Source organism: Gracilinanus agilis, chromosome 2 (assembly GCF_016433145.1).
Source record: "Gracilinanus agilis isolate LMUSP501 chromosome 2, AgileGrace, whole genome shotgun sequence".
Lineage (NCBI taxonomy): Eukaryota > Metazoa > Chordata > Mammalia > Didelphimorphia > Didelphidae > Gracilinanus > Gracilinanus agilis.
The window spans coordinates 190,383,605-190,410,254 of record NC_058131.1 but is presented as its reverse complement, the minus strand read 5'-3'; the positions used below and the strand labels follow the sequence as shown (position 1 = coordinate 190,410,254).

Below are 26,650 nucleotides of genomic sequence, written 5' to 3'. Positions count from 1 at the left end.
CTGCATTAAAAAAAAAAAAAAAAACGAATCTCAGAATGAGAAGTAACTGCATGTGGCCTATTTTACTTTCAGATCATTTAAGTTAATGGATTTAATGGTCTTCTATTAATCTGAACCTGGTAAAATAGCTCAGCCAACAAGCCAAAAAATGAGAAACAGGGCACTAAAATAGTAAATTAATGTAATTGTCCGATCTAACCAATTTAGGTACAAAATTCATTAAGGACGTTGTTATTGTACTTTTTCATAAAATACATCTTTAACTGCCGAAGGAACTGCTGAATTTCTCTGCAGTTCAAGGGTGAATGAGCAATTGAATTATTTCTAGTTTCCTAGAGCTCAATAGCAATCTTACAATTAACACTCAACTGTCTCCATGATGAAAGTAGGTATTGCTGAGCAATGGAGTGATATGCCTAATGGTATAGAAAGAATCACTTGGCCACCTTGAGCACTCTGTACTATCTTGAGAAAAGGTAGCTCTTTTGAAGTCCAGACTAGATCATATTGGTATCATTTTTATCACCAAACCAAACAAAAGAAAACATTATGTGGAAATACCTTCCTATTAAGATTTAGAATTATTGAATCCTGGAGTTGGAAGTGATCGCTAAGACCACCTAAATCAACTAGAACCTGAACATTCTGGAATATTTGTATTTTACAGATACTATCATATTTTGTTTTAAAAAAAACTGTTGAAGTATGTACAGTACTAAGGTTAGCCCTTCTTCTATATTACAACCCTTAAAATGTTTGTATACAACTAGTGCATCTATCCAATTCTCTTTCCTAAGTTAAGTATTGGCAGCTTTTTAAAATGACTCTTTATGTCATGATCTTAATAATGATTTTAAATTAGACACTGACTATATATAGACTTCATTATCTTATAATGTAATATAAAAAATTTCATCTTATTTGTCTTTTCTTTTAAAAATGTAAAACCAAGAAATGTGCATATTCTAAATTCATGGATGAAATTTATTTTTAGTGCAAATACAACTTACCTTTTTTTGTTATTTTTCATTGACATTTGTAAATATAAATGTGTGTATATTGACTCTCCCAATAGAAAGCATATATTTTGAACATGGTAAATATTTAAATTTTTGACATTTAGTTAATGAAAAAGCACTTATGTGCCAAGAACTATACTAAATCTAATAAAGAAAGAAAGGAAAACAAATAGACTGTGATTTCAATGTATTTATATTCTATTGGAGGAGATAACATGTAAATAACTAGGTATATAAGGTATATACAGAGCAGATAGAAGGTAGATTCCTAGCAGATGGGGTGATGAGGAAAATCTTCTTTTACAAGGTGAGAACTGAGCTAGGTCTTTAAAAATTCAGGAAACCAAGAGGCAAAAGTCAAAGGACCAGAGCTTTCTTGGCAGAAGAACCAACCACTGCAAAGGCACAGAGATAGAAGACTGAAGGAAGGGATTTTGGCACAGAGTGAAAATAGAATGCCGATGAAGCAAGAATGACAGCCAGTGGCAGTTAAGAAAGTTGGGAGTAGCAAAGACTTCTGGGAGGAGGAGTGACTGGGGAGTTCAGTTTTGAACCCTGGACTGAGAGGACCTCCAAATCCCACCTCGGGATTGAATCCCCATCATTTTCAGAGGATTTCCCAATCTGCCATTGCCCTTGCTGACTGTGAAGTGACCTTGTTTATCATTATCCCGAGACCTGAGGGGCTGAGAGGACACTCAGCTGCCCAAGAGGATTGTATCTTGGAGCGCAGGCTGTGTCAATCCCAAGGAGAGAAACATCTTCCTCTGTACCTGCCACATCCAAAACCATTCTGATCTCTGTATTTGCAGATGACATTAGCCAGCATTAGAAAGTCAAGAAGATTGAGACAGTTTTGGGGCTGTTCCTTTCGGCTGCTGGCCAAGGCTGAAAGGAACAGGCATTTCTCTCTGAGACTTTCGTTAGAGAATGCCTGTTTAGCCTCTTTCCTAATTTCATCCCTTATTATTCTATCCTAAATAAGTGGTTGTTGAGATCAAGTGAGCAGACAGAAAATTGAAGAAGAGGCTAGTGACAGCTTAAACACAAAAGGTTTATTTAGGGGGAAACCTTTCTTCATACTTGGATTAAGTCAAATCCTAAGTAGTCCAATACTGGTTTCCTCTGGGAGGGGTGTGTTCAGAAAGGTTAGGTAACGCAAAATTCCCTAACCAAACGGCAATCTCCATTCCTTCAGTGTTCCTTAATCTGATTCATACCTCTACATTTTCCTCTACCATCACCATAATCAGTTAGGCACAGAGGGCAGCCATTAGCTCTCTGGCCAGTCAGGAGAGGGGAATACCCTTGGCCTTGGTTCATTAGCGCAAACCAACTAACCACTATAACATCATCCCACAGATTCCCTTTTCCTCTTTGAACAAGATCCAGACTGTTTTATTTGGAGAAACACAATGAACCTATGTAACTGGACATTAGAGTTAATGTAAAGTAAGTATCTTTATATAACCAACACCTAGCACATTTCCTAGATTAGAAGGCACTTACTAAATGTTTGCTGATTGAATGTTTTGCACAGTATATCTTATATTTGCATATAAATTAATAGTTCACAACATTCTCATTTATATAATCTCATTTGTTCTTCAAAATATTCCTGTGAAATTGGCAAGGAATATCATATTATCCACATTTTAAGGTTTATGCTGTGTCTTAAAAAAAGAGAACTCTCTGAGATGAAGGCAAAGAGGGAGTGCATTTTAAGCATTTAAGATGTCTATGAAAAAGAACAGAGAAGTGGGATAGGAAGAAGAAATAGGAAAGCCATTAAAAGTGAATAAAAATGGAAGCCACATTGTCATATCTTATATGAAGGTAAATTGACAGCAGTGTGTAAAATAGATTGAATAATGAAAGTCTATAGGCAAGGAGACCAAATAAGAAACCACTGAAATAATCTAGATGGCAAGTAACAAGGCCTTGCACTAGTGGCAGCTAAATGTCAAGATTTGGTAAATGATTAGTGAAATGAGGGAGGGTAAAAAGTCAAAGATAATGCCTAAGCCTGGAAAAATGGAAAAATGGTATGGCTTTAGGCAGAAAAGAGGATCTGGTTATCTAGTTCAAAGAACTTTTTTTTTTTCAGATGAAGAAATTGCTTCCCAGTAAGGGAAGTGATTTGCCCAGTTTTACCCAGTTAAGATGACGGAGCTGGGTCTAAAGTAATTTGTACCATTATTTTATGATGTTTCTTGGAGGTGTGAAGCTGTTTGGTTTAAGTTCACATTTTCAATGTAGTCTTTGTATTCAGGATATTTATGTATCTCAATGGAATCATATTTTTAAAAAAAATCTATAAAGCAAACATTTTGTTTCTTTTTTGTTTTGTGATTTTCAGTATTTTTCACTGGGAACAGAATAATAGAAGTTGTAAACATATTGTACTAGCAGGGAAATTAGAAATGGAGTATTTCTTTTTGAGCAATAACATTGTCCTTGGGCCAAGTCATGTGAAGAACAAAAATTCCATTGACAATTATAAATTCTACCTATAATTATAAACAAAATTCAAGATGCCTTTGCCTCGTGTTTGTACATAGCAAATCACTAAAAGGGTTACTGGTTTAAGCACAAATGATTGTATTTACATCCACATACCTATACCCATAACTTATGTATTACATTGATGGAGTATGCAGGTCATTTTTTTCCTATAATGACAAGGTGAAGAATATTTCAGGACAATAATGTTTAAAAGCCTAATTAATCTCACGATGCCATAATAGAGTTTTGCTACCTAGTGGTGGCAATTAACAACCACATGGAGGGGAAGAGTGCTGTCAGTTGCCAAATGTGTGACAACAAAAGCCATTTGAGTCCATCTTTTAAGCAAGGTCCATGACTATATTCTCCTTTCCACCAAAGTAATGAAAAAAAAATGTGATGACCCAAAAGACTTTGAGAGGCAGTTTGGAATAATGTAAATAACCTCTAGAATGGGAATAAAAAAATCATGAGTTTTAATTTCAACACTCTCAATTCTAAGTATGTGGTGTGTAAGTAGAAATTTTATATCCTTTAGACTTCATCTCCCTTACCTCACCCCAAACTTCCCTTTTCCTTTCTGTTTATGGTGCATCTTTTACATGATTTTATATAAGGTTTGGGTAACGCCCTCTCACTCTCTTTTCCATGTGAGTGGTGAGCGCTCCCTGTATTCTCTAGCTCCCTAGTTAAATATTATTAAATCTTTATAAATATTGTACTTTGGAGATACTGAATAATGATTTTAAAATCTATAGTGGTATATGTAACTGTTATTTATTTATTAATGGAGTGTGAGGGCAGCATATTTAATTTACTGGGATTCTGATAGAAACTGCTATAATGGAAAAGCTGTCACTTATTTGCCATGAATCTATTTTTTTGAAAACAAAAGAATAGAGATAGAATGGCCAGGGCTTGAGCCAAAGGACCCTCAGGTTCAATATGAAAGCATTGTTGTTTCTAGTAAAGGGTCAGCAAATCAATAAAGAAGGAGACCTGAACTTGGAGTCGGAAAACATAGGTTCAAATCCTAGCTTAGCCTCTTATTTGTGCCAGACCTTGGGAATGCTAGTTCATACATGTGCACATATGTTTTCAAAGATCTTGCCTCTGCAGAAGTCGAAATATTGATTCATATGACTGTGAATGCATAGAAAATGAAGCAGTTTTGCATGTAATTATTACTATTTTATTAAAAAAACTTTTTCATATTTTGAAGTTTGCAATGACATTGGCTAATTCTCTATTCTGCACCAGTTATGATTCAAAACAATTTCCTGGTAATTTATACATAAAACTGGAGCAAAAGGAGATATTCACAGGTCATTGAGCAATTAACAAAAGTAGATTTATTTAGCCATACTAAGAGAAGGATATTCAAAAAAGATATGCATTGAGGGCAGTGGATTCAGCTGAGCAAAGCTCCCTTGCATGTGCCAATCATTGTTTCCCACCAATCAAACTTCAAAGAGCTCCTGGAGCTCTGTAGGGCCTTTTTGTATTCAGTTTACCAGAAGTGATATTTACAGCTTGAGATTTTTGTTCTCTGACTAATCATGTCTAGAGGAAGATTTTAATACTTTTTTTAGTAAAAATCAATCCTACATATATGGGGGAAGGAGTTACACATACATGGTTATTATGTGTATATTCTAAGTATATTCTATAGGGCAAAACAATTACCCACACTTTAAGACTATATAAATATAGGCTTCCTTCTATGAATTGGGTTCAAACTAAAGTGAATATTCTCTTACCATATGTATTATTGCTAAAAAAATCTCCAACTAGTTGTGGTGGAGGAGAAAAATTTTGATCCCTTTTTTCTTTCACTGAAGCAAAATCTGAATTGAAATAACTTAAAGTGTCCATCTATTATTCTAACCTGGTCCTTTAGGGTCAAGTAAAACAAACCTAATCTTTTTCCACCTGATACTACTTGAAAGCATGCCCTCTCCCTGTGTTTTCTATCATCCAGGCTAAACATCTTCAGTTTTTATCCTTATATGGCATAGTCATAAATCCTACCATCCCAATTGCTTTGTTTTGAATATATTCAGGTAGTCAATATGCAGCCCAAAATATGAGATCCAGAGCTGAAGACAATGTTCTAATGTAGTTCAAAATCATGCTGAGGTACAAGAGAACTGTAAACCTTAGTTAGTCAAGATAATACTTGGGAAGTAATTATCCTTCTGTCCTGGAACAGTATAATGATGATTCAAAGTGAACCAACAATTCACTAAATTAGCAGGATCTTTTTTTCAAATGATTATCTTGCAAAATTTTTCCATATTATGCATGTGTGTGATGGTGGTTTTGAACTAAGTGAAAGACATTTCCCTAAATTAAAATTTATTTCCATTGTGCTGATCATTGCAATTTCTAGCTATAATTTAGAAAATCAATAATGAAGCATGCTACCCACAGAGGTGATAAACTAAAGATGCTTAATGAGACATATTTTTGCATGAGTCCAGTTTGGTAGTGTTTCTATCATTATTACTGTCTAGATTTGTTAGAAGGGTTTTGGTATTCTTTTTTCTTTAATTAGGTTGAGTGCTAAGAGGGAGAGAAATGAAATATTTTAATCGAAAAATTAAATTAAATTTTAAAACAAATTTGATTCTCTAGTAATTTGATTTTCTAGTTTGTTGAAATCATTTTCAAATCCCAACCCTTTCATCCAATATTGTAGTTATCTTTCCAGTTTCATATATTATGTAAAATATGGTTGAATAATTTATAGAAATGTTAAAGAGTATGGGACCAAAGAATGTACCATTAGAGGACTCCCTCCAAATTGACATTGATCCTTTAGGCTTAGTCATTGAAAAAGTTCCAGATACAAGTCATTTTAGTATCATCTTTTCTATAGCTATTTAGGTATCACATGAAGGCAGCCAGATGGTGTAGTAAATAGAGTATAGGGACCAAAGTGAGGAGATCTCATCTTCCTTAGGTCATATCTAGCCTCGGATACTTACTAGCTGTATCTAGAAAAGTCACTTAACCCTGTTTGCCTCAGGTTCTCATCTGTAAAATAAGCTAGAGAAGGAAATGGCAAACCACTATAGTGTCTTTACCAAGAAAATCCCAAATGGACTCAGGAAGAGTGGGACATGACTGAAAAAAACAAAACAAAAAACAACAGGTATCATATTGCTATGTCATCCATCAGTCAAACTAGACTTACAATCCTAGAGAATAGGGACACTGGTTTATTAATCCTTGCATCTCTGATAGTAAAAAAGTTTTTATTCAGTGCCTGTAACGAGGCAGGCATTATGCTAAAAAAGGGTGTTTAACAAGGGGGTAATGTGGCTGATAATAGGGGAGCTGGTGGTACAAGTGAGTCACCTGGGCCAGGTAGCTGGTGATTTGAGTCAGTCAGGGATATGTAGCTTGGGCTGTGATGCCCAGTCAGTCTCCCCGCTATCTATAGGCTCCTTTAAGGCGGAGAGTGTAGAGCCCCTCCCTGCTGCAGTGAAAGGAGAACTCAACAGGAAGTGAAGCACACACACTTCCTGGACAAAATGGATGCTTGCCCTATACCTCCTTTAGAATCAAGTGGTTGCTGTTCTCCCCTCTCCTCAGCCCCTTAGCCCAGGATGATGTTATATTGACAACAGAAATTCAGTTTCAGGCTAAGGGTTTATTTAAACACAGAAGGGGAAACTGAGGAAAGAGGGTTTAGGGTCTGGGGAAGCTGTTACTAAGGGTGACTGGCCAATGTTGGCAATGGACCTAGAAGGTAACATCAGGCTGAGGGAACCAGCCCATCATCCAGGTATAATTTCCACTGCCCTGATGTTAAGTGATCCACCAGCTAGACAGATGAGGTTGATGATTTGGTTTAAGGGTGTCCCTGTTGCTAGGCTGACCTAATCTAATTTCCTACCCACAATCCACCTCCCTCAACCCGGGGTCCCCAAGGGAAGGCCAGGGGTAGCTGGGTGTCTGGGTGAGGTCAAGGAAATCAGAACCCCCAGATTGGTTCTGCAGGGGTATTTATAGTCCCAGCTCAAACTGTCAGGGCTTGGGACTGGCACCTGGTGGGCCAGAATTCCATTCTCCTACCTACCAGGATAGCCTAGGGTAATTTGCAAATACAAGAGATCTTGCATAAATCCTGCATTACAGGGGTGGGGATGGGGAAGGATACAATGGCAGGAAAAAAGAATTGTCAGTCCCTACTCCCAAGGAGTTTATAGTCTAATGGAGGGGACAATATCTAATTAATTATGTACACACAAGTTATATACAGGGCAAATTGGAAACAATCAACAACTGGAAGATTCTAGAATTGAGGGGCACCTTAAATTGTCCTATAGAAGATAAGATTTTAAGTGGGACTTGACCAAAGCCAGGCATGCCACAAGATGGAGATGAGGAGGGAGAAAATTCCAGACATAGAAGGTAGCCAGAGAAAATGTCTGGAGTTGAGAGACAGACATTTTTTTTGTGAGGCACAGAAAGAAGACCTCTATCACCGTGCTTTAATTATAGTAGGAACTCAAAAATATTTGTTAAATAAATAAATAACATCTTAGTTCCTTTAGCAATGTAGAAAGATTCATAGGTACACAAGGAAAGAAAATTATTTTAATTCTATACTATAATTTTTAAATGATGACATCACCTCTACATTTCTGTGTAATTCATTCACTCATTTAATAGTCGTTATTTAGAAAACTGTCATATGCAGAACACTCTGTTCTGTGCTAAGGGAACTATGGTTTAATATAATAGTAAATCGCATTGATATAGTGCTTTCAGGAAAAATTTCTCCATTAGCTCTATGAAGTAGAAACTTCTAGTACTTTTTAAAACCCCTATTTTACAGATGACAAAAAACTCCTAAGATTCATGGAGAATCAGTAACTTGTCCATAGCTATTAAGGAATAAAACTAGAACCTAAATCTAGGTTTCCTAACTCTAATTCAAGCAGGTAGCCACCTCTCTATTTTTGACTCTCAAGAATTTGAAAACCTAATAGGGTCCCATTCTTCTAGGGAGATAAGAAAGTAATAGTGAAGAGAGCGGAGGAAAAACAATGTATTTCCCATCCAGCTATAAATATTTATATTCATATTTTTTCAAGTTGATGAATTGATTTTCTATTTATTTCACATATTAAAAATAGGAAAAATACAAGTAAACTGGAAATAAAACAGAATAAATAAATAAAAGAAATAAAAAATAATTGGACTAAATGACTAAATTGGAAATAAAACAGAATAAATAAATAAAAGAAATAAAACAAAAAAGAAAAGAAAACTAATAAAGATTTGTGTTACAATCACAGTGGAAATCCTAGTATATTGCCTCAATTGTCTGGGAAAAAATGGTCCTTTAAAAATCTTAGACCATATCACTTTCATTTATTCCTCAAATAAAAATTGATTTAAAAGTTCAAAGGTAAAGTCCTATTGTGAACCGGGGAAGAAATTCAAACCAGATTTAGGTGTACTATGAGACATAATATTTAGAATGAGGACTAATGTTCTCAATTTGATAGTGACTATGTTCTATGACTAATGTTCTCAATTTGGTAGTGATCTCTTTTTAAATTTAATTCAAAGAACCAAAAAGTAGAAATTATTAAATCTACTTACCTAGACATCGAGTTTCTGTGCCACTCCAAAGTCCATTTGCTAAGCATTCTCTGACATGGGAACCAACAAGAGTATATCCTGTGTTGCAAGTAAATATGGCTGTTGCTCCATATATAGTTAATGTTCCAATCTTATTACCATTTGGTGGAAAGGCCAGACCTCCACATGAGATGACTAAAGGAAGAAAAAAAATTTAATATGTTGTCATCATCACAATATTCTTATGTTTAAATTAATTGAGCTTCTCTCTATGTGATTCAAGAAGCAAAGACAATGATTGTTATATTTAGTCAGATCAATGGTCCATCCAGCCTAACATTCTGATTGAGAAAATAGCGGTAAGAAATACTTTATAAGAAAACAGGGTTTATCTATGAAAATGAAAGTATGAATACATCAGCGGTAAGGAATATATTCATATATTTCTGGATTTGTTAAAAAAACAAACACTCTAACTGTCCAGTTACTAACACCTTCCCCTTCTGCCTCCACAAATGTATTTACATACAATTATATATATATGTAATATACATACATATATATGTAAATACATTTTCATAAACATGTCACATTTGTATACACAGTTCTTCAGAATTTTAATGTAGTTTCAAGGTATTAAAGTTTCAAAAATTGCACTAAGACTTTTTTAATACCATCTACATTGTTTTTATTCATCTGTTTTTTTTTTCATCTTTGAACATGTCATTTTCTTGCAGAAAAAAATGTAAGCTCCCAGAAGGCAAGAAGTTCATTTTTGTCATTAAATCCCTGGTTCCTAGTAGAATATTTGACACATTCTAGAGCAGACATTTAACTGATTATCCATAAATTTACCCACATTTCCTGAATGCATGCTTTATACTTTTTCTTTTTGTTTCACACATTATAGAGAACAACATCATTTTCATAGCAGTTATGTAATTTTAATCCTGGAACAACCATGAGAGATGGACAGGGCATGTATTATCAGCATTTTGTGGATTAACTGAAGCCCTTGCTGATTTACCAGTGCTCATATAGCTATCATATGGGAATAGAACCAAAGATATTCAATTCCTATTTAGAGTTCTTTCCAGCTTTATTTTTTTTTTAGATTCAAAATAGACTCCTTTTTAGACTGAGTATCATATATTTGCTGACTACTTTATGAATTAGTACTTTCTTTTATCCTAAGCCTCAACAGTTTCCTTATTCAAAAATCTGAGTTTAAGCAAGCAAGCCTATATCTGGTGTTTTTTGTTATTTTATAAACATTGATTATTCTCATTTCATCCACTGTGTTTCAAAATAGAACAACAGATAGCATTTTTCCCTCAAATCTTACATGTTCTGTTTTTGCTGCCCTGTCAAGTACAAAAATTTCGCTTACCAAGAAGCAAAAAGACATAGCAGAAATCTTTCTCACCTTCCAGGCCCAGATTATATTAGAAGTCAATAGAATTTGTTGTAGCCAAATCATGGGGTAGAAATATAAAAACAAAATACAATTAATTAATCAATGATTAAAAATAAATGTTTGAATGTTTGCTCATGTCATCGTTCCCTCATTGGTTCTCAAGAACAAGTGCATTAAATGGTTCTTGACTTTAAAAAAAATGATGATCTACTTCAGAAAAAAATAAGAACAAAATTCTAAACAGTGAAAGATATACTAAAAATGATGAAAAAGAGAAGATGGTATATAATTAAATGCTGAACTGTTTCAAAGGATAATTCTGAAGGTTTCATTACCTAAGGGAGGCTTCACAGAATGTTTAGAACTTAACCTGAGCATTGAAAAATGGGTAGAATTCAGATAGGTTGATAGATAGGAGGTAATTCTAGATAAAATAAATAGGACAGAAGCAGAACTAAAACAAAAATATACATGACCATAAACCATTGAGGAAAGCTTGATGTTCAGGAGAAGAGGAATAAGACTAGATAGATTAATTCAAAAATTTTAAATAAAATCCTGTCTAATATGTTACAGCAATATATCTAAAAATCTTTTACTGTGATCAAGTTGGATGTATTCTAGGGATACAAAAATGAGTCAGCATTAGAAAAACTACCAACATGATCACATTAAAAACAAAAACACAAAATTCTAAAATAGATGATTATCTTAATAGATACAGAAAAATGTTTCAAGTCATTACATCAATCACTTATGCAACAAAACTGAAATGTAGAGATTTTGAGTTATTTTTAATACAGTAAATAAAACTGTCTAAAACTAAAAGATAACTTATTCCACAAGGAAAACAATAGATATTTTCTTAATAAATACAGGAAAAAAGCAAGAATGCCCCCTCTTGTTTACTATCTTTGACATAGTTCTAGATATAAAACAAAGATAAAAGGAATTAAGTAAAAGCATAAGGATAGGCAAAAAGAAGACAAAATTATATCTGCTGAAAATGTGGATGCTTTGTTAAGGAAATACTACAAAATCAGCAAAGAAAATAATTGAGACATTCAATTTAGCTGCAGTCTGTAAAATAAACTCAAAATTAATAGTACATGTAAAATATAGACTATAATAATATGTTTGTATATATATATAAAGATATGTGACAATAGAAAAGAAAATCCTATTCAAAATTACTAGCAGTTAAATAAATATTTGCATGTCAATCTACAAAAAATATGTTAAATATCTGTGTAGATACAATTGCAAACTATCTCTTAAAAATACATTTTAATGGCTGGAGGAAAATTCAGAGCTAATTGCTAGGTTATTTCTTTTAATAAATATAATCAAAATTAATTTATAGATTTAGTGTTATAAAGGTATATAAAATTATAACATTTATTTTGATGAACAAAGGCCCCTAGAATATTAAAGACAATCATTTTTTAAAATGTAAGAATGGATCTAATAACACATGCAGACCTCAAAATATATTACACAGTAGTACACATCAGTAAATATCAAAACTAATGTAGGAAGTAGGTAGAGAGTAAATTTCATGGATTAGCTTAAAGAGGAAAAGAGGAGAATTTGGACACAAGCCCTGGGAGAGGATTCTGATAAGGAGAGGAGAATTGTGGGAGTTTACTGGAATTAACAGTCTTTACCTGGGACTCCTGTTTTGAGTGAAGAGGAAGGAGGTTTTGCTCTGGCAAATTTCCCTTGGTAGTCCTAAATCTCATGGAGAGATTAGGATTCCTTGGTTCAGAGTTTGCTTTGAAATGTATTGCCTTTCCCTGAGGTACAGAGACCATCTGCCTGTGATCCATCTGCCAGAAATCCAATTGGCTAAGGTAATCCTAGGGTTGTCAACTGGGACTTTGGGTTATCTAGTGGAAACAACCCCAGGCTTTAAGTAAGGGCTCAAATATACCTGTGGGTTCTTCCTTCCTCTGTCCTTTTTGTTAATCCACATAAATTAGGATAGGTATTGTCAGATAGTTTTGTGGGAGTCTTAGATAAGAGCGGAGAGCTGTAGGACAGGGTCCAGAGAAGACCAGAAGGCAATCTCTTGTGAGATGCTTAGAGGTTGGGTGGAGCTTAGATTTTAATAGTGTTAGGATCTTGCCTACCAGTTTCCCTTTCTCTAACCATCAAATAAATTTGGTTTTCTATAGCCTAAGTTTTTTGTGCTTTACTGGCCCTGAGGAGATTCCTAGGTGGGCTTTATCATCTCTCATCCATCTAGGAAGGATCCTTATTTCACTCTTAGATGCTAGTTAAAACTATAGAAAGGTAGATCATCAGAACAAGAATGGAAAATACTGAACATAAGCACATGTTTGATAGATAGGAAAATATTTTTAAAGCCTAGTAAAGAATTCCCTGTCCTAGAAAAATTGCTGGCAGAATTAATAATAATAACAATAATAATTATGCAAAATTATTTTTAGATGAACATTTTTAACTATCTGTTAAGATAAATATAAAACATGTATGTGAGCTGATTAACAAAGAAAAATTGAAATGAAAAATTAAGAGATTACATTAATATTTCTTAGCTGTAAGCAAGGGTGGGGTTAATGGAGGTAAAGTCTTAGCTACATAAGGACTAGATTATTTCAAATTATAGTACAGATAAATTTGATTATCTGTAATTCTAAAGGTTTTTGCATGAAAAGGATTTATGTAATCCTCCTTAGATCTGCAAACTGGGACTGGATAGTGGGAAGAATATCTGCCAGTTGGAACCTGACCCTGTAACAATGCCCCAGTGTGGACACAGGGATGGCCCAGTATGAGTCTGAGACATCCACCTTCCCTGGTGCACAGCCTCTCCCTAGAGACTGCAGTGTTCCCCATGCCAGAACAAGCTTCTGACTGGCAATCCTGAGTGTCTGCAGACCACTCTGTCTGGCTCTCTATGCTGAACTTGAATGTTAAAGGAATTCACTCTGATGTTTTCTGGATTTTCCCATCAAGAATTATTTTGTTTCATAACTTTCTTTGCTTCTTTATTGCCCAGGTTAAATGTTACAATATATAGCATATGTGCCTTTAAAAGAAGTTTAAAATAGTGTTTTATTTCTTAATTATTTGAGACTAATTTGCATGTTGTAGGCATCTTTTAAAAAATGGATAAAATTCACTTATAAATCCATCTAGACCAGGTGACTCACACCTGCCACCTTTTGTAATTCCTTTACAAGCAGTTTAATTTCCTTTTGTGATATTAGATTATGTAGGGCATTTATGATTGATTAATTTAAGTATTTTACAAGTTTTGTAGCTAATGATTAGAATTCTTATGTTCATTGTCATATAGTAATGAATATTTGGTTATGATACATTTATTTCTTCTGAGTTTGTCATAATCCCATATGGTACATTTTTATTTGATAATTTAGTTGTCTTCTCACTTCTTAATTAATTTAGAAAATATGTATCAATTTTGTGAATATTTTCAAAGAACCAACTTCTAGTTTCACTTAATAGTTGACTTTTGAGTGAATAATATAACAATATATACATATATTTCCTTTGAAGCTTGCTTTTGCTGAATCCTAGTTATTTTATTTTATTTTATCAGTTATTAAGTGTTTCAAATTTATGTTCCTTAAACTACTTGTTATTTAGTATTTTATTATAAAATCTCCATTTGGGGCTCTATTCTTTGTCCAGTTTTATTAAAGCAGATGTTATTTTTATTGTATTACTGAGTAAAAAATGTCTCTATTTTTATTTTTTTCTTACATAGTCTATTTTTAAGTGATTGTAATAGTGTGGTAGAAAAGGAAATAGAGGGTAATAAGAAGTACTAAGGTTTTAGAGTATTTGTTAGCTTATGAGCTGTTAATATAACCATTGAAACTCTAAATATATCCTTATTTATCCATACGTATCTAACTATATCCATAGTACTGAAGAATTTAGTAGTATCAGCCTTGGTATTCTCACTAAAAATGAAATCAAAAGACAGAAAAAAAGATGAAGCTTAATAGAAAGATCACTTCCATGTTCTTCTTGGAAAGGTAAAGGAATTTGTGGAATAAGTTTTATTATATAATATAAAGCATGAAGAAATATCATTTCTTTAGAATCTGTTCTTTATATATAATACTACTCATAAGTAACAACAAAAAGGACATTATCAAAATATTTGCAACTTTTCCTCCAAAATGTGTGGCAGCAGATAAAGAAGAGAAATTTAGAGAAGATTTAAAATGACTCTCTCAAATTAATCAAGAGAGACTTCAGTTTTAGGTGACTTCAAAACAAGGGTGTGACTAGATCATGGAACTGAGAAGTATTGTAAATTACCAATCAATTTTAAAAATGAAAAGTGAAAGATTTAAGAAGCTTAATACATTGAGTTTATGACTGTATTTTTCAAGAAAATAATCAGGATGCAATGCAGAAAATGAGCATTAAATAATGTCATTAAAAAGCAAATGATTACATCTTAACATTCTGGAAATAATGAGTCAATTCTGCATTAGCTGCCCATGTGAAATCAGAGCACTGACTTGTTAGGAAAAAAAAATTAGACCAAGGTAAAAGTAAAAAAGAAAGATAGAAAAAAATGAGTCGATTAGAATAACTCCATCATGGGGCTAGCTAGATAAATTATTTGAACAAAGTATTATGTATAGATAGATGAAAAATATAGAATACAATAATTTTACGTAGTAATATATCTGTTATAAATAATTTGTCACAATAAGAATACCTAACGTTTCTAAATGTAGTCTTTGAAAAATTTTGACTTAATTCATAAGGTGTAATAAAATGACAGCCAAGTATGACACCGATTTAAAACTTAAACTCATGTGTAAAACACTGTAGACTCTACAAAGTGGGCGCCACTGCCCCCTGGTGGATGCTGCAGCGATCAAAGAGGCAGTAATGGCCATAGGTGGGTGCATGTGCAAAAGGAGATCCCTATGGCTTATCCTGAAATATGGGCTGTAATTCAAAAGTTCTTAATTGCATTTCCTTCATTGTATTTAGTGGAATGTGGATTCAGTGGGGTAACCAATTTATTAACAAAAAAAAAGAAACCAATTGCAAATAGTCAATTGTGGTGATTTAAGATTACTACTGATGAAAATAGAGCCGAGGATTTCTAAATTGGTAGCAGCACACCAGGTTCATCCTTCTCATTAAGATGATTTTGAATGTTTTAACTTTTTTGTATTACATTCTATTCTGAGTTCAATAAATAGTTTCATAATTTCAAAGTTCAATGTTTCTAATTTACACCTTTCTTTACTATATTTTACAAAAAAAGTAGAAACATTAATATATATCTTTCCTATTAATTGCTATTAAAATTTAAAAAAATTAATTTCCAGGGGGCGCTAAGTAATATTTTTTTCTGGAAAGGGGGCAGTAGGCCAAAAAAGTTTGGGAAACACTGTTGTAGAGGATGCTGAAAGATTTATGGAGACTTACCAAACAGAAATAAGCAGTAGAAGGCAAAACAAGTTTAAAGAAAACTTGGTTTTTAATTAAGTAAATTGAAGCAAAAAAGGTATTGGAGGACAAAAATAGTATAATAAACAAAATAAAAACAAAGCCAAAAGTTTTTATATCAATTATTTTTACCATGACTGGTATTGCACACATCACATTGCAATCAACATTATATTTTTCACAAGCTATTATGGAAGTAGCAATGGTAGTAAAGAAATGCTAGGAAAGAATACAACTGGGTACATACCGGTGAGAAGAAATCAATAAGATATTTCAAGAAGGTAAACATAGGAAAGGTAGAGAAAAATAAATCTTGGAGCTTATTAACAATGAAAAATGTGATTGAAAGAACAATAACAATTGTGCCCATTTGGGTATTGTCTAAATTGTGACTTTCAGTTACACCAATTACCTTTTAGAACTCAGTCATCAATATGCATATGGTATATAATCACACACACACACACACACACACACACACACACACACACACCTTGTGCAGACTCTACTAATGGACAATGAAAAGGGCTAAAAAGTAAACAAGAAGAGGGGAACAGTTCTATGAGAATGCAGAGCTTTTGGAAAATTCAAATCTACTTCACTGACCTCAAACTTCTCTCAGAAATAAATACCTATTATTTTATTAATAGTATTGTTTCATGTTTCTTGTGGGATTAGGAGGAATCAAATATTTTTTTGTTTCAGAAATTTTAAAGTCATATTTAGGCCTTAAAACAACAAAGAGGTATAATGTATCTTCACTGTTTCAAAATTCATCAAAAAAGGCACTATGAAGAAAAAAAATGAATTGACTTTGGAGGACTAAATAGTATAATTTTATGGGTCCATGGCTCCCTTTTGCTTTATGGTTTAGATAAGTGATGGGCAAACTTTTTAAAGAGGGGGACAAAGGAGAGGAAATACTCATCTGTCAGTCTATTTCTAAGGCAACTCTTTCAAAGCTTCATTGTATTGTATCCTACTCATTGTATTCACCAGATTAGGAATAATGTCCTGCACAGTTGATAGGACATTTCAGGGGGCCGCATCTGGCCTGAGGGCCGTAGTTTGCCCATCACTGGTCTAGATGATCTAATCTTTAAAGAATATGGGCAGGAATTTATCAACAGAAAATTGTTGATTGGTTAAATAGATGCCACAGTAGATCTGGGATGGAGGCCACACTCATCCTGGCAGCCACTCTTAAACATCTAACCCAAGTGAGAGGCTATAGGAAGACACCTGGTGTTAAATTCAGATTAACTCACCCAAACTGTCCCCTATCACTTTATTCCTACTTAAATATGTAACTGACCTACTTTGAACTTTTCCAGCTCTAGCATACCTTTATTGATATTTGACAAACAGAAACATAATGTTTCATGGTATAATTATACTATGTTTGCCACAAACTTCAGTTATACTGGGGTTTGTTAAATTTACATCAAAATGGACATGATAAGGATATAAAACCAAGAAGGTAGGATGTTTTGGAAGTATTCAGAGGCAGGTAACATAATTAGAATGATGCTGAAAAGATGAGAATTTCCCTCAACATGCTTCCCAGTTATTGTTTTCATGAGCATTTTTAATCAGTTACAAACAATATTTTAATGTCCAATTAGATAAGTCTAAGGTCCAGCACAAAATATAGAGCCTCTATAATACTCTTATGAATGTCATAGCAGTTTGCACATTTCTTGTTGAGTGAAACAAATCAGGGAATTTTTTTCACTTGACTTGACTTGCTTCAGACACTAACCGTTTCATTTTGATACTTGAGAGTAAAGTCAAAGTACAACTCAGCAGGCATTAATCATTTGATGATAATGTTTGATGCTGGAGAAGATGAAAATACCAATGGTGGTGATTATGATGATGCTGAAGATGATGATGATGTTAATGAAGGAAATGAAAAATCATTCTAAAAGAATTATATTTGATCACATTAAAGAAGAAATGTATTCTATTTTCTGGCTATTTTGATATATTCATCAATCTAGATAATTAAGCATAATATTTTTAAATGTCTAATTTTTATCTAAAATACTTATATGAATGGTTCTTCATTCACCAGAAAATCATATAACACAGTGGTTGATTTCAGTAAAATTAAGTAAAAGATATGTAATCTTTAGGAGAATGGGTTACCCATATTCATGAGTTCTATTCCAGAAAAACAAGAGCAGATCACAATTCATCAGATTGAAATCCTGTGGGACAGCTAGGTGGCAAAATGGATAGAATACTAGACCTGGGTTTGGGAGGAGGTGGATTCAAATCTGGCATCAGACCTTGCTAGCTCTGTGACCCTGGGCAAATCTCTTCACTCTGTTTGCCCAGACCTTACCTTTCTGTTTTAGAGTTAAGACAGAAAGTAAGAGTTAAATAAGCATAATTATAATACATATTTGCATATATTATACTGACGTGTATGTATGTATATAAACCCTTTGTTTTTGTATCTGCTGGGGATGCTGAACTGTTACTGTACTTTATTTGAAGTGTACTCATGATAATGTTGTACTGCTTCCCAAAGCCAAATGTCAATGAATTCAAATAGAATCTAGATTTATACAATTTATTATGAACTTTTCATTAAGCCTTTTCTTAAACATAACAAGAACCTCACCTTGAACTATGATATTTTATGGTATAATTGTAGTTTGTATTTAAGATAATTGGATCCTGTTTTGAAACTTGGGTACTAAAGTTAAGTTATGTTAAATAACAATAGAGATGGATCAGAATGAGACTGTTACATTCTCCCCTTAGATGCATCTGCACATGTTTAATGATATTCTGACAATAGACTAATTATATTTTTGTATCTTTTCCACCTTAGTCTAATGGATAAAAAATACCCCAGAAACAATATTATTTTCAAGTTTGTCTTTGAAAAAATCTAAATAAAGTTTGTTGGCTTATGAAAATGAGCTGTTTTATCAAACTCTTAAGCAGCTGGGTAAAGCGATTATAGACTTCAGTGTGTGTGTGTGTGTGTGTGTGTGTGTGTGTGTGTGTGTGTGTGTGTTGGTACAATTAACTAGAACACAATGAGTATCATAGGACTGATTTGAAAATGTCTTTGTATTTGAAAATGACATTCAGGAATAATAACTTTTTTTCAAAAAAATATATCTGGAATATTTTTTCCTCTCTCCTAAATTATTAGAAGTTCTAATGATTTAAATTTCCCTGTCCTAATCAAAGTGAATTCTATATTCATGCATGGTCTCTATTTGCATGTAGCTCCCAAATACCTTTCAGGTACTTTTCCAGACTTCACCAGTTTTTGTTTCCATCCTATCTCTAGAGGAGATATAATTTCCTTAGCTGTAGAATCTTTTGAGTTTCTTACAACATAGAATTATAATATATATAGTGAAAGTAGAAGGTTGTGTGTGTTTATTTCCTATTTTCCTGAATTTCTTAACATTCAAAGTTGTTTTCTCTATTTTAGAAATCATACTGTGACTTACATTTTCTCTCAGGACTATAAAATTAGAAATTCAAGACAGGAAGTTAGGTATTATTTTAGGCTAAGACAGAGATTTCTACTAGTGTAGATCATATCTGTATATAATATTATATTGTCATAGATTTAGAGCTGGAAAGGCCTTAAAGGACATCTGTTCAAATACTCTCATTTTACAGATGAGGACACTGAAGTCCATCAAGATTATGTCTTGCTATTCATGATTCTAGAAGACTGATGATAAAAACATATTATCCATTACAGAGGAGTGAGAAGTGGCAGAGTAAGAATGCAGAATGAGACATAGATGTATACATATATGTGGAATATAGTCAATGAGGGGAAATTTGTTTTGTTTGACTAAACATATTTGTTGCAAGAATTTTTCTGTTCTTTCCCTTTTTAATTTCAAAGGAGTATGAGACATATCATTAATAGAAAAGTGAAGAATGCTACAGATATGAAATGTTACATGCACTTTCAAATAAGGTTACTGTAGTAATAACTAGGTCACTACTAAAAAAGAATCTCTTACAAAATGGGAGTAATATTTTAATATAAAAAATCATCAAACAAAAAAAGTTTAAATGTCACATGTAAGATCACACAGGTATTAAGTGGCAAAGCTAGGATTTGAATTTAGATCCACTTCCTGTGTAATTCTTCCACTGATTAGTTTCTTAACTAATACAGGCATCATATATATATGTATTTACATATATATACACACACATATATATGTGTGTGTGTTGTCATTGTTGCTGTTTTAAATAAGTCATTATTAACCACTTAATGTGAACTAAGTGGTGTTCTAGGTGCAAAAAGCGAAGAAAACAAGACCAAAGAAGTACCTGCCTTAACAAAGTTTATATTATACTGAGGTAAATAAAGACACAGATGAATAACTACAAATATATTTGAAGCAGTTAAGAGACAGCTGCTTCTGGTAAGAGGTACTACTTGAGGTAGTGTAGGAATCAATTGATTCCATTTGACAGGAAAGAGAGAGAATAATAATCTAGGCATGAGCTAGAGCCTGTAAAAAGGTGGGGAGGCAGAGGAAAGCAAATAACCCGGTTTGACTAAATATAGTCAAGATGAAAAGAAGTCACATATAATAAGAAAAGGAGATGAAAAAATTGAAAATGCTGGAAGAGAAGTTGGAAAGTTAGAAATTCTAGGAAAAGAAGTTAGAAAAAAATTTTAAAATCATAAAATGAAAATGAGAAAATTTATATTTATCCTAGATGGGTTAGGGAGTAACTGGAGTTTCCTTAGTAAGAGAGTGACTTCATCAGTTTATGTTTTAGAAATGTCATTGTAATAGCTATATGAATGTGGATTGGAGAAAGGAAACATCTGAAGATAATAAAGAGACAGAAGGCTATTACAATATCCAGATGAGAGGTGATAAGGTCCTAAAAATAGATTAGTGGTTGTGTCAATAGATGCATTTAGGTGGTGCAGTGAATAGAGTGCCAGACCTAGAATCAAGAAGAACTGATTTCATATGTGACCTCAGATATTTTCTAGCTATTTGACCCTGGGCAAGTCACTTTCATCTGTAAAATGAGTGAGAGAAGACAATGCAAACCACTACAAAATCTTTGCAAACAAAACCTCAAAAGGGGTTTTGAGACATAAATGAACATTACTAAATAATAACACTTAGATAAAAAAGAGAAAAATGCTATAGATTCAATGGAGCTAGAATTGATTTTACATGACAACCAATTGGGTAAGGGAGAAAGAGAAAATGAAAAGTTGAGGATGATTCCAAAACTGTGAAATGACTGGAAGAATGGTGGTACCCTTAACATCTGTCTAATACAGTGATAGGCAAACTTTTTAAAGAGGGGGCCAAAGGAAAGGAAATGCTCATCTGTCAGTCTATTTCTAAGGCAACTCTTTTGAAGTTTCATTGTATTATGTCCTACTCCTTATATTCATCAGATTAGAAATAATGTCCTGCAGCAGGATAGAACATTTCAGGGGTCTGAATCTGGCCCGAAGGCCGCAGTTTGCCCATCACTGGCAAGTATAGTAACCAAGGAAATTAAGGGAAGGGAAAGTGTTCAAGGAGAAAAGATAATAGGCATGTCCAGAGAATTGGAGAGAGGAAGATGAAGATACAGAGATTCTGTGGAGGAGAAGAAAAGAGAGGAAAAAGAATAAGAGTAGAAGAAGTGAAATCAGGAAAAGAAAAATAAGAAGGTCCAAGAGAGTTGGGGGAGGGAAGAAGGGCAGAAGAGATCAACATTGTCTACTCAACAATTAACATAGGCTCACCTAGGTAATGGCCCTTCTGTAAGGAGAATATAAAATTAAAAGAACCTGCTAAACAGAAAAGTATTAAATTAGAAGAAGAGGATTTAGTCAAAGTTCCTCAAAATTGTTTAGAATGCAGTCACACTATTCTTATTAATCAACTTCACTCACACTATATATATATATATACATATATATATATTATTCTTATTTATTATAATTATAATGTATCTGTGAATTAATTAGTATAGGGAACTACCAGTGAGAGAACTCTTTTTACCAATGTAATGTTTTTCAAGTTGGAGTCATAAAGGAACACTGAGAAATCATGTCAAGAAGCATTCACTAAGCTTCTACTATGTGCCAGACATTATGTTAAGGACTGAGGATACAAAGGAAGGTTTTCAAAGAGCTTCTAGTTTAATCAGGAAGATAACATGAAAACAACTATATACAAATGTTACATACAGGAAGAGTTGGAGATAATCTTGTGAGGTAGACATTGCAATCATGGAAGACCAAGAACAATTTCTTCCTTAAGATGAGACTTTAGCTGACATATATAGAAAACCAGAGAAGTAAGGAGGTAGAGATGAGGTGGAAGACATTCCCAGGCATGGGGGAAAATGCATACATTCAGAAAATGGTTTGTCTAGTGTGAGTAACAAGTAACAGCAAGGAGGACAGTGTCTGGATCACAGCGTATATTGGAGAACTATAAGGTACAATATGGCCATGAAGGTAGGAAGGGCTAGGTTACTAAGAGCTTTATGTTTTTTCCTTTTTTTTATTTTAACATGGAAGTTGCCTTATTTTTGTTATATTTTTCCAGATTACTTGTTGATACAATTTTTAATAATTATTTTCTGACATTGTTCAATCCATATTCTCTCTCCCTCCTACCCTTCTCCCCTCCCTGAAATGGAAGGCAATATGATATAGGTTATACATGTGCTATAATGCAATAGATATTTCCATATTCATCATGCTGTAAAGGAAGATACATATCATTTGGACTAGAAAAAAAAACTCTTGAAGGAAATGAAATGGAAATTAGTATGCTGCAATCTGTGTTCAGACTCTATCAGTTCCTTTTATGGTGGTAGTTACTAAAAGCTTTAAAAACAAGACTATTTTATATTTGATCCTGGAGGCAATATGGAGAAACTGGATTTTAGTGATTAAGAGGATGTAATGGTTAGAACTATAATTTAGGACAATCAGCTTAACAGCTGAGTAGAAGAAAGACTTGAGCCAGGGAGACCAACCAGATAACTCTTGCAATAGTCTAGGCATGTGGTGATAAAAGGGCTTCTCCAGAAGAAAGTATTAGAACATAGAAGATATATAGATATATAGATATAGATATCTATAGATATATATAATAGAAATGGTAGGATCTAGCAAATAATTGGACAGGGCAAGGTGACAGTGAGGAGTTGAGGATTATACCTGACTTGCAAGCCTGGGTGACTGGTCAGCAATTCAGTTAACTTTTCAGTCTTCCAGTGGACTCTTTAAACCAGGGATTGGCAACTTATGGCTCTCGAGCCATATCTGGCTCCACTCCCGACTGGCCAGTCCGGGCAGAGCCCCAGGATATGCCCCAGGGGGCCCTTCAGCCCCCGCCCCATATTCCAGCACCTTCCTCCTCCATCCTCCTCCTTCCGCAAGTGTTTATTGCTCTCATGGCCAAAAAGGTTGCCAACCCCTGCTTTAAACCATTGAACAAAACAATTCTCATAAAGTATAGCTTTTTTGCATTCTTTGGCTTGACATAATCATCCCAACTGACACAAGAAATCAGTTGTGAGTCTGAGGACATAATGCATATGAGAACTTTGTGACTCTGTGTTAGTGGTCACATATGACTGTTACCATAGAACATCCCTTTCATCACAGCTTCTTATAGGATTAGTGAAAAGCATGTCACACCCATGCTGAAAGCATACCTACCCCTTTGGGTCTCAGCTAGTTTTTATTTTAGTTCTAATCCTGAAGGTCTGGCATGAAGTGGTTACATCAGAGAGAACCTGAGTAGTTTCTGAGGAATAATGAGACTAGTTGCATTGGTCCAGCTTCCTCTTCAACTCTTAATAGGATTCTAATTGTAACCTAAGCCTTATAAAATCATAACTTCTTCATGAAGGATGAAGCAGATGCTTAGAAAGGAAAATCTTTCAGCTCTAATGTCTTCCTATTATTAGGCAAATGCTTACATCTGACAATTAAGAAGTCTACTGGCTCTTTCCTTTCCTCCTCATCTCCTCTATATACCCACATATGTTCACACATAAATATCAAAGCATTTTCAATATCAACATTTCTGAACCTTTGGCTTTATAGTTTGCAGTATTACAACTCTACTTTGAATGTTTGCTATATGACTGATTACAGTCTAACTGCTATTTCTGTATATGATATGATTCTCTGTGAAAATTTTGATATTTTTCATTATATATATGTATATATATATTTTTTTAATCCTACTAGTACACTACTATTATTTCTGTGATACTTGTTGGCTGAGCTTCTAATTTTGTATGGAAAAATATAATCTTCCATTTTTAGGAATTTGTTATTAGAGATCACAATATTTTCTACATACATATTATTTTCCTAGATTATAATTTGTTCTTAATGAATCAGTACATGTCATAAGGATTACCAACAACATAATTGTTAGACACATATGAATTACATACATACAAACATGTATGGTATTCTTTGAGATATAGAAAATGATTAATAACAGAGAAAAGTCACTAATATTAATTTGTCATCTAATCCAACAAAAATGTCATTGAAATTATATATATATATATATGTACATATATATATATATATACACACATAGAGAGAATGTGCTAAATAGGTAGTCTCATTTGGAGACATACCCATATAAATAATACTTTGTAAAAGTTAGAATAATGATTAAAAAAAGGATAAGATTTCTTTCCACTGGCAGTAATAAGATAGTAAGTTAACAAATTTTCTTTAAAATGAACATATTTTTAATTTCAGTAATGATCCCTAAAATATATAATAGTAAGCATAGTTAATGTGGAAAACCAGATTGTTACTTACCTTTACAACTTGGCCTTTCATCTCCTATACTCCATGTTCCATTAGCTTGACACTGTATGAGTCTTTGACCATCTAAATAAAAACCAGGGCTGCAACTCAGTACAACTTGAGCTCCGTACTCATTCACTGACCCAGAAACCAGTCTCCAGATAACATGTTCTGAAAGTTGGGTGTCAATACTGGGACAAATCACCGCTAGGAAGAAAAGAAAGAAAAAAACTTGAGTATTCATAGTTTTTCCTAGAGAAATCACATCAGAGTAAATGAATTATGGTTTCAGTTATAGGAGTTCTTGTTCTATCATTTGAAAATTCTAGGAATAGTTTTAACAAAATCCTTGCTATTTCAGCCTTTATAAGATTTGCCACAAAGCTTAAGCAAATGTAAAACAGTAGACAAATATTTACAATAAATGTTTGAACAGACACATTAGAGATTCACAAAATCTCAATGCCGGGAGAGAGCTGAGAAATAATCTTGCTCAATGCCCTCATTTTACAGATGTGTACACTATATCCTGAAGTATAAATAGGATCCACATGGTTAGACAATTTTAGAATCAGAACCGTGTTTTTTGTGCTTTGTTCATATTTTAAGATAATTACCCTGTGGGAAGAATTGTATTTTGTATCTTTTTGGTTTTTTCCATCATAATAGGGACAGTGCTAGAAGCATATATATTGTTAAATAAATTTTACTAATGAACATAAGTGGAGTAAAAAAGAAAAAACATCTTATCTTTGCTCCTTAATCATATAATTTCCCTTCATGAATTCTGTTCTAAAAATTTTGACTCATGTATTTTCTGAACTTGACATTCCATCTCCCAATTTCAAATCTCTGCCATTTGAAAAAATATTTCCCCCTCCCTCTCTGATACTCTTAATCAATCAAATTGAAGTAATTTGAACAAATTAACTTCAAGTAATAAATGTCCTAAAATCCAAATAAATTTCATCACATTAGTTTCAGTTTTCAACAATAAATTAACCAATTCATCAGTAAAAACTTATTAAGCACTCATGTGCCAGCACTGCTAAATCCTGAGGATGCAAAGAGAAAAAATAGCCCCTGACCTCAATGAGCTTACAATCTAAGAGAAAAGACATGTAAACCAATATTAAAATACATATAAACCCAAGAAAAAATAGCAAATAACAGAGGTAAGTCACTGAAATTAAGAGGTTGGGAATGCTTCCTTTAGAAGCATTTTAATTGTAACTCTAGAAGCCAGAGAGGTCAATAATAAAAGTACAGAAGGGACAATGTTCCAAGCATGGAATGAGTAAGAGAAAATGCTCAGAGATGAAGTATCTTGTATGCTGAACAGCCCAGAGATCAGGAACCGGATCAAAGAGTACATGTTGGGGCATAAGGCATAAGCAAATGAGAATGGTAGGAGATTATTAGGTCATTAAGGGCTTTGTATGCAAAACAGAACATTTTGTATTTTCTCCTTGAGGCAATAGTGAACAACTGGAGTTTATTGAGTAGAGGGTGCTATGATCAGACTTACATTTTAGAAAAATGATTTTTGCAACTGAACAAAGGATGGATTGGGGTGGTAAGAGACTTGCAGCAGTCAAGCCCAAAAGCTGACTGTTGCAATAATCGAAGTATGAGGTGGAGTGTCTATTCAAGAATAGTGACTGAGTCAGAGAAAAGGGAATTCAAGAGAATTACAAAGGTGAATCAGCAGGCCTTGGCTATAGCATGGATATGTGATGTGATGAGACTGAGTCCATGGGAAGTTAGTGAGATCACCAAGTGAAGTAGTATAGAAGAAAAAAAAGAGGTCCC

The 26,650-nt window shown here is 33.5% G+C and overlaps 1 protein-coding gene across 1 annotated transcript in view; it reads right to left on the bottom strand.

Moving 5' to 3' along the window:
- The window catches only part of CSMD1 (CUB and Sushi multiple domains 1), a 2,120,031-nt gene that overhangs the window by 106,418 nt on the left and 1,986,963 nt on the right, over positions 1–26,650 (bottom strand). The window contains exons 52-53 of the mRNA XM_044659558.1: positions 24,851–25,045; positions 9,147–9,320 (exon numbers count right to left, since the gene is read on the bottom strand). Of these exons, the coding sequence (XP_044515493.1) occupies positions 9,147–9,320; positions 24,851–25,045 (369 nt within the window). The remainder of the gene's footprint in view (positions 1–9,146; positions 9,321–24,850; positions 25,046–26,650) is intronic.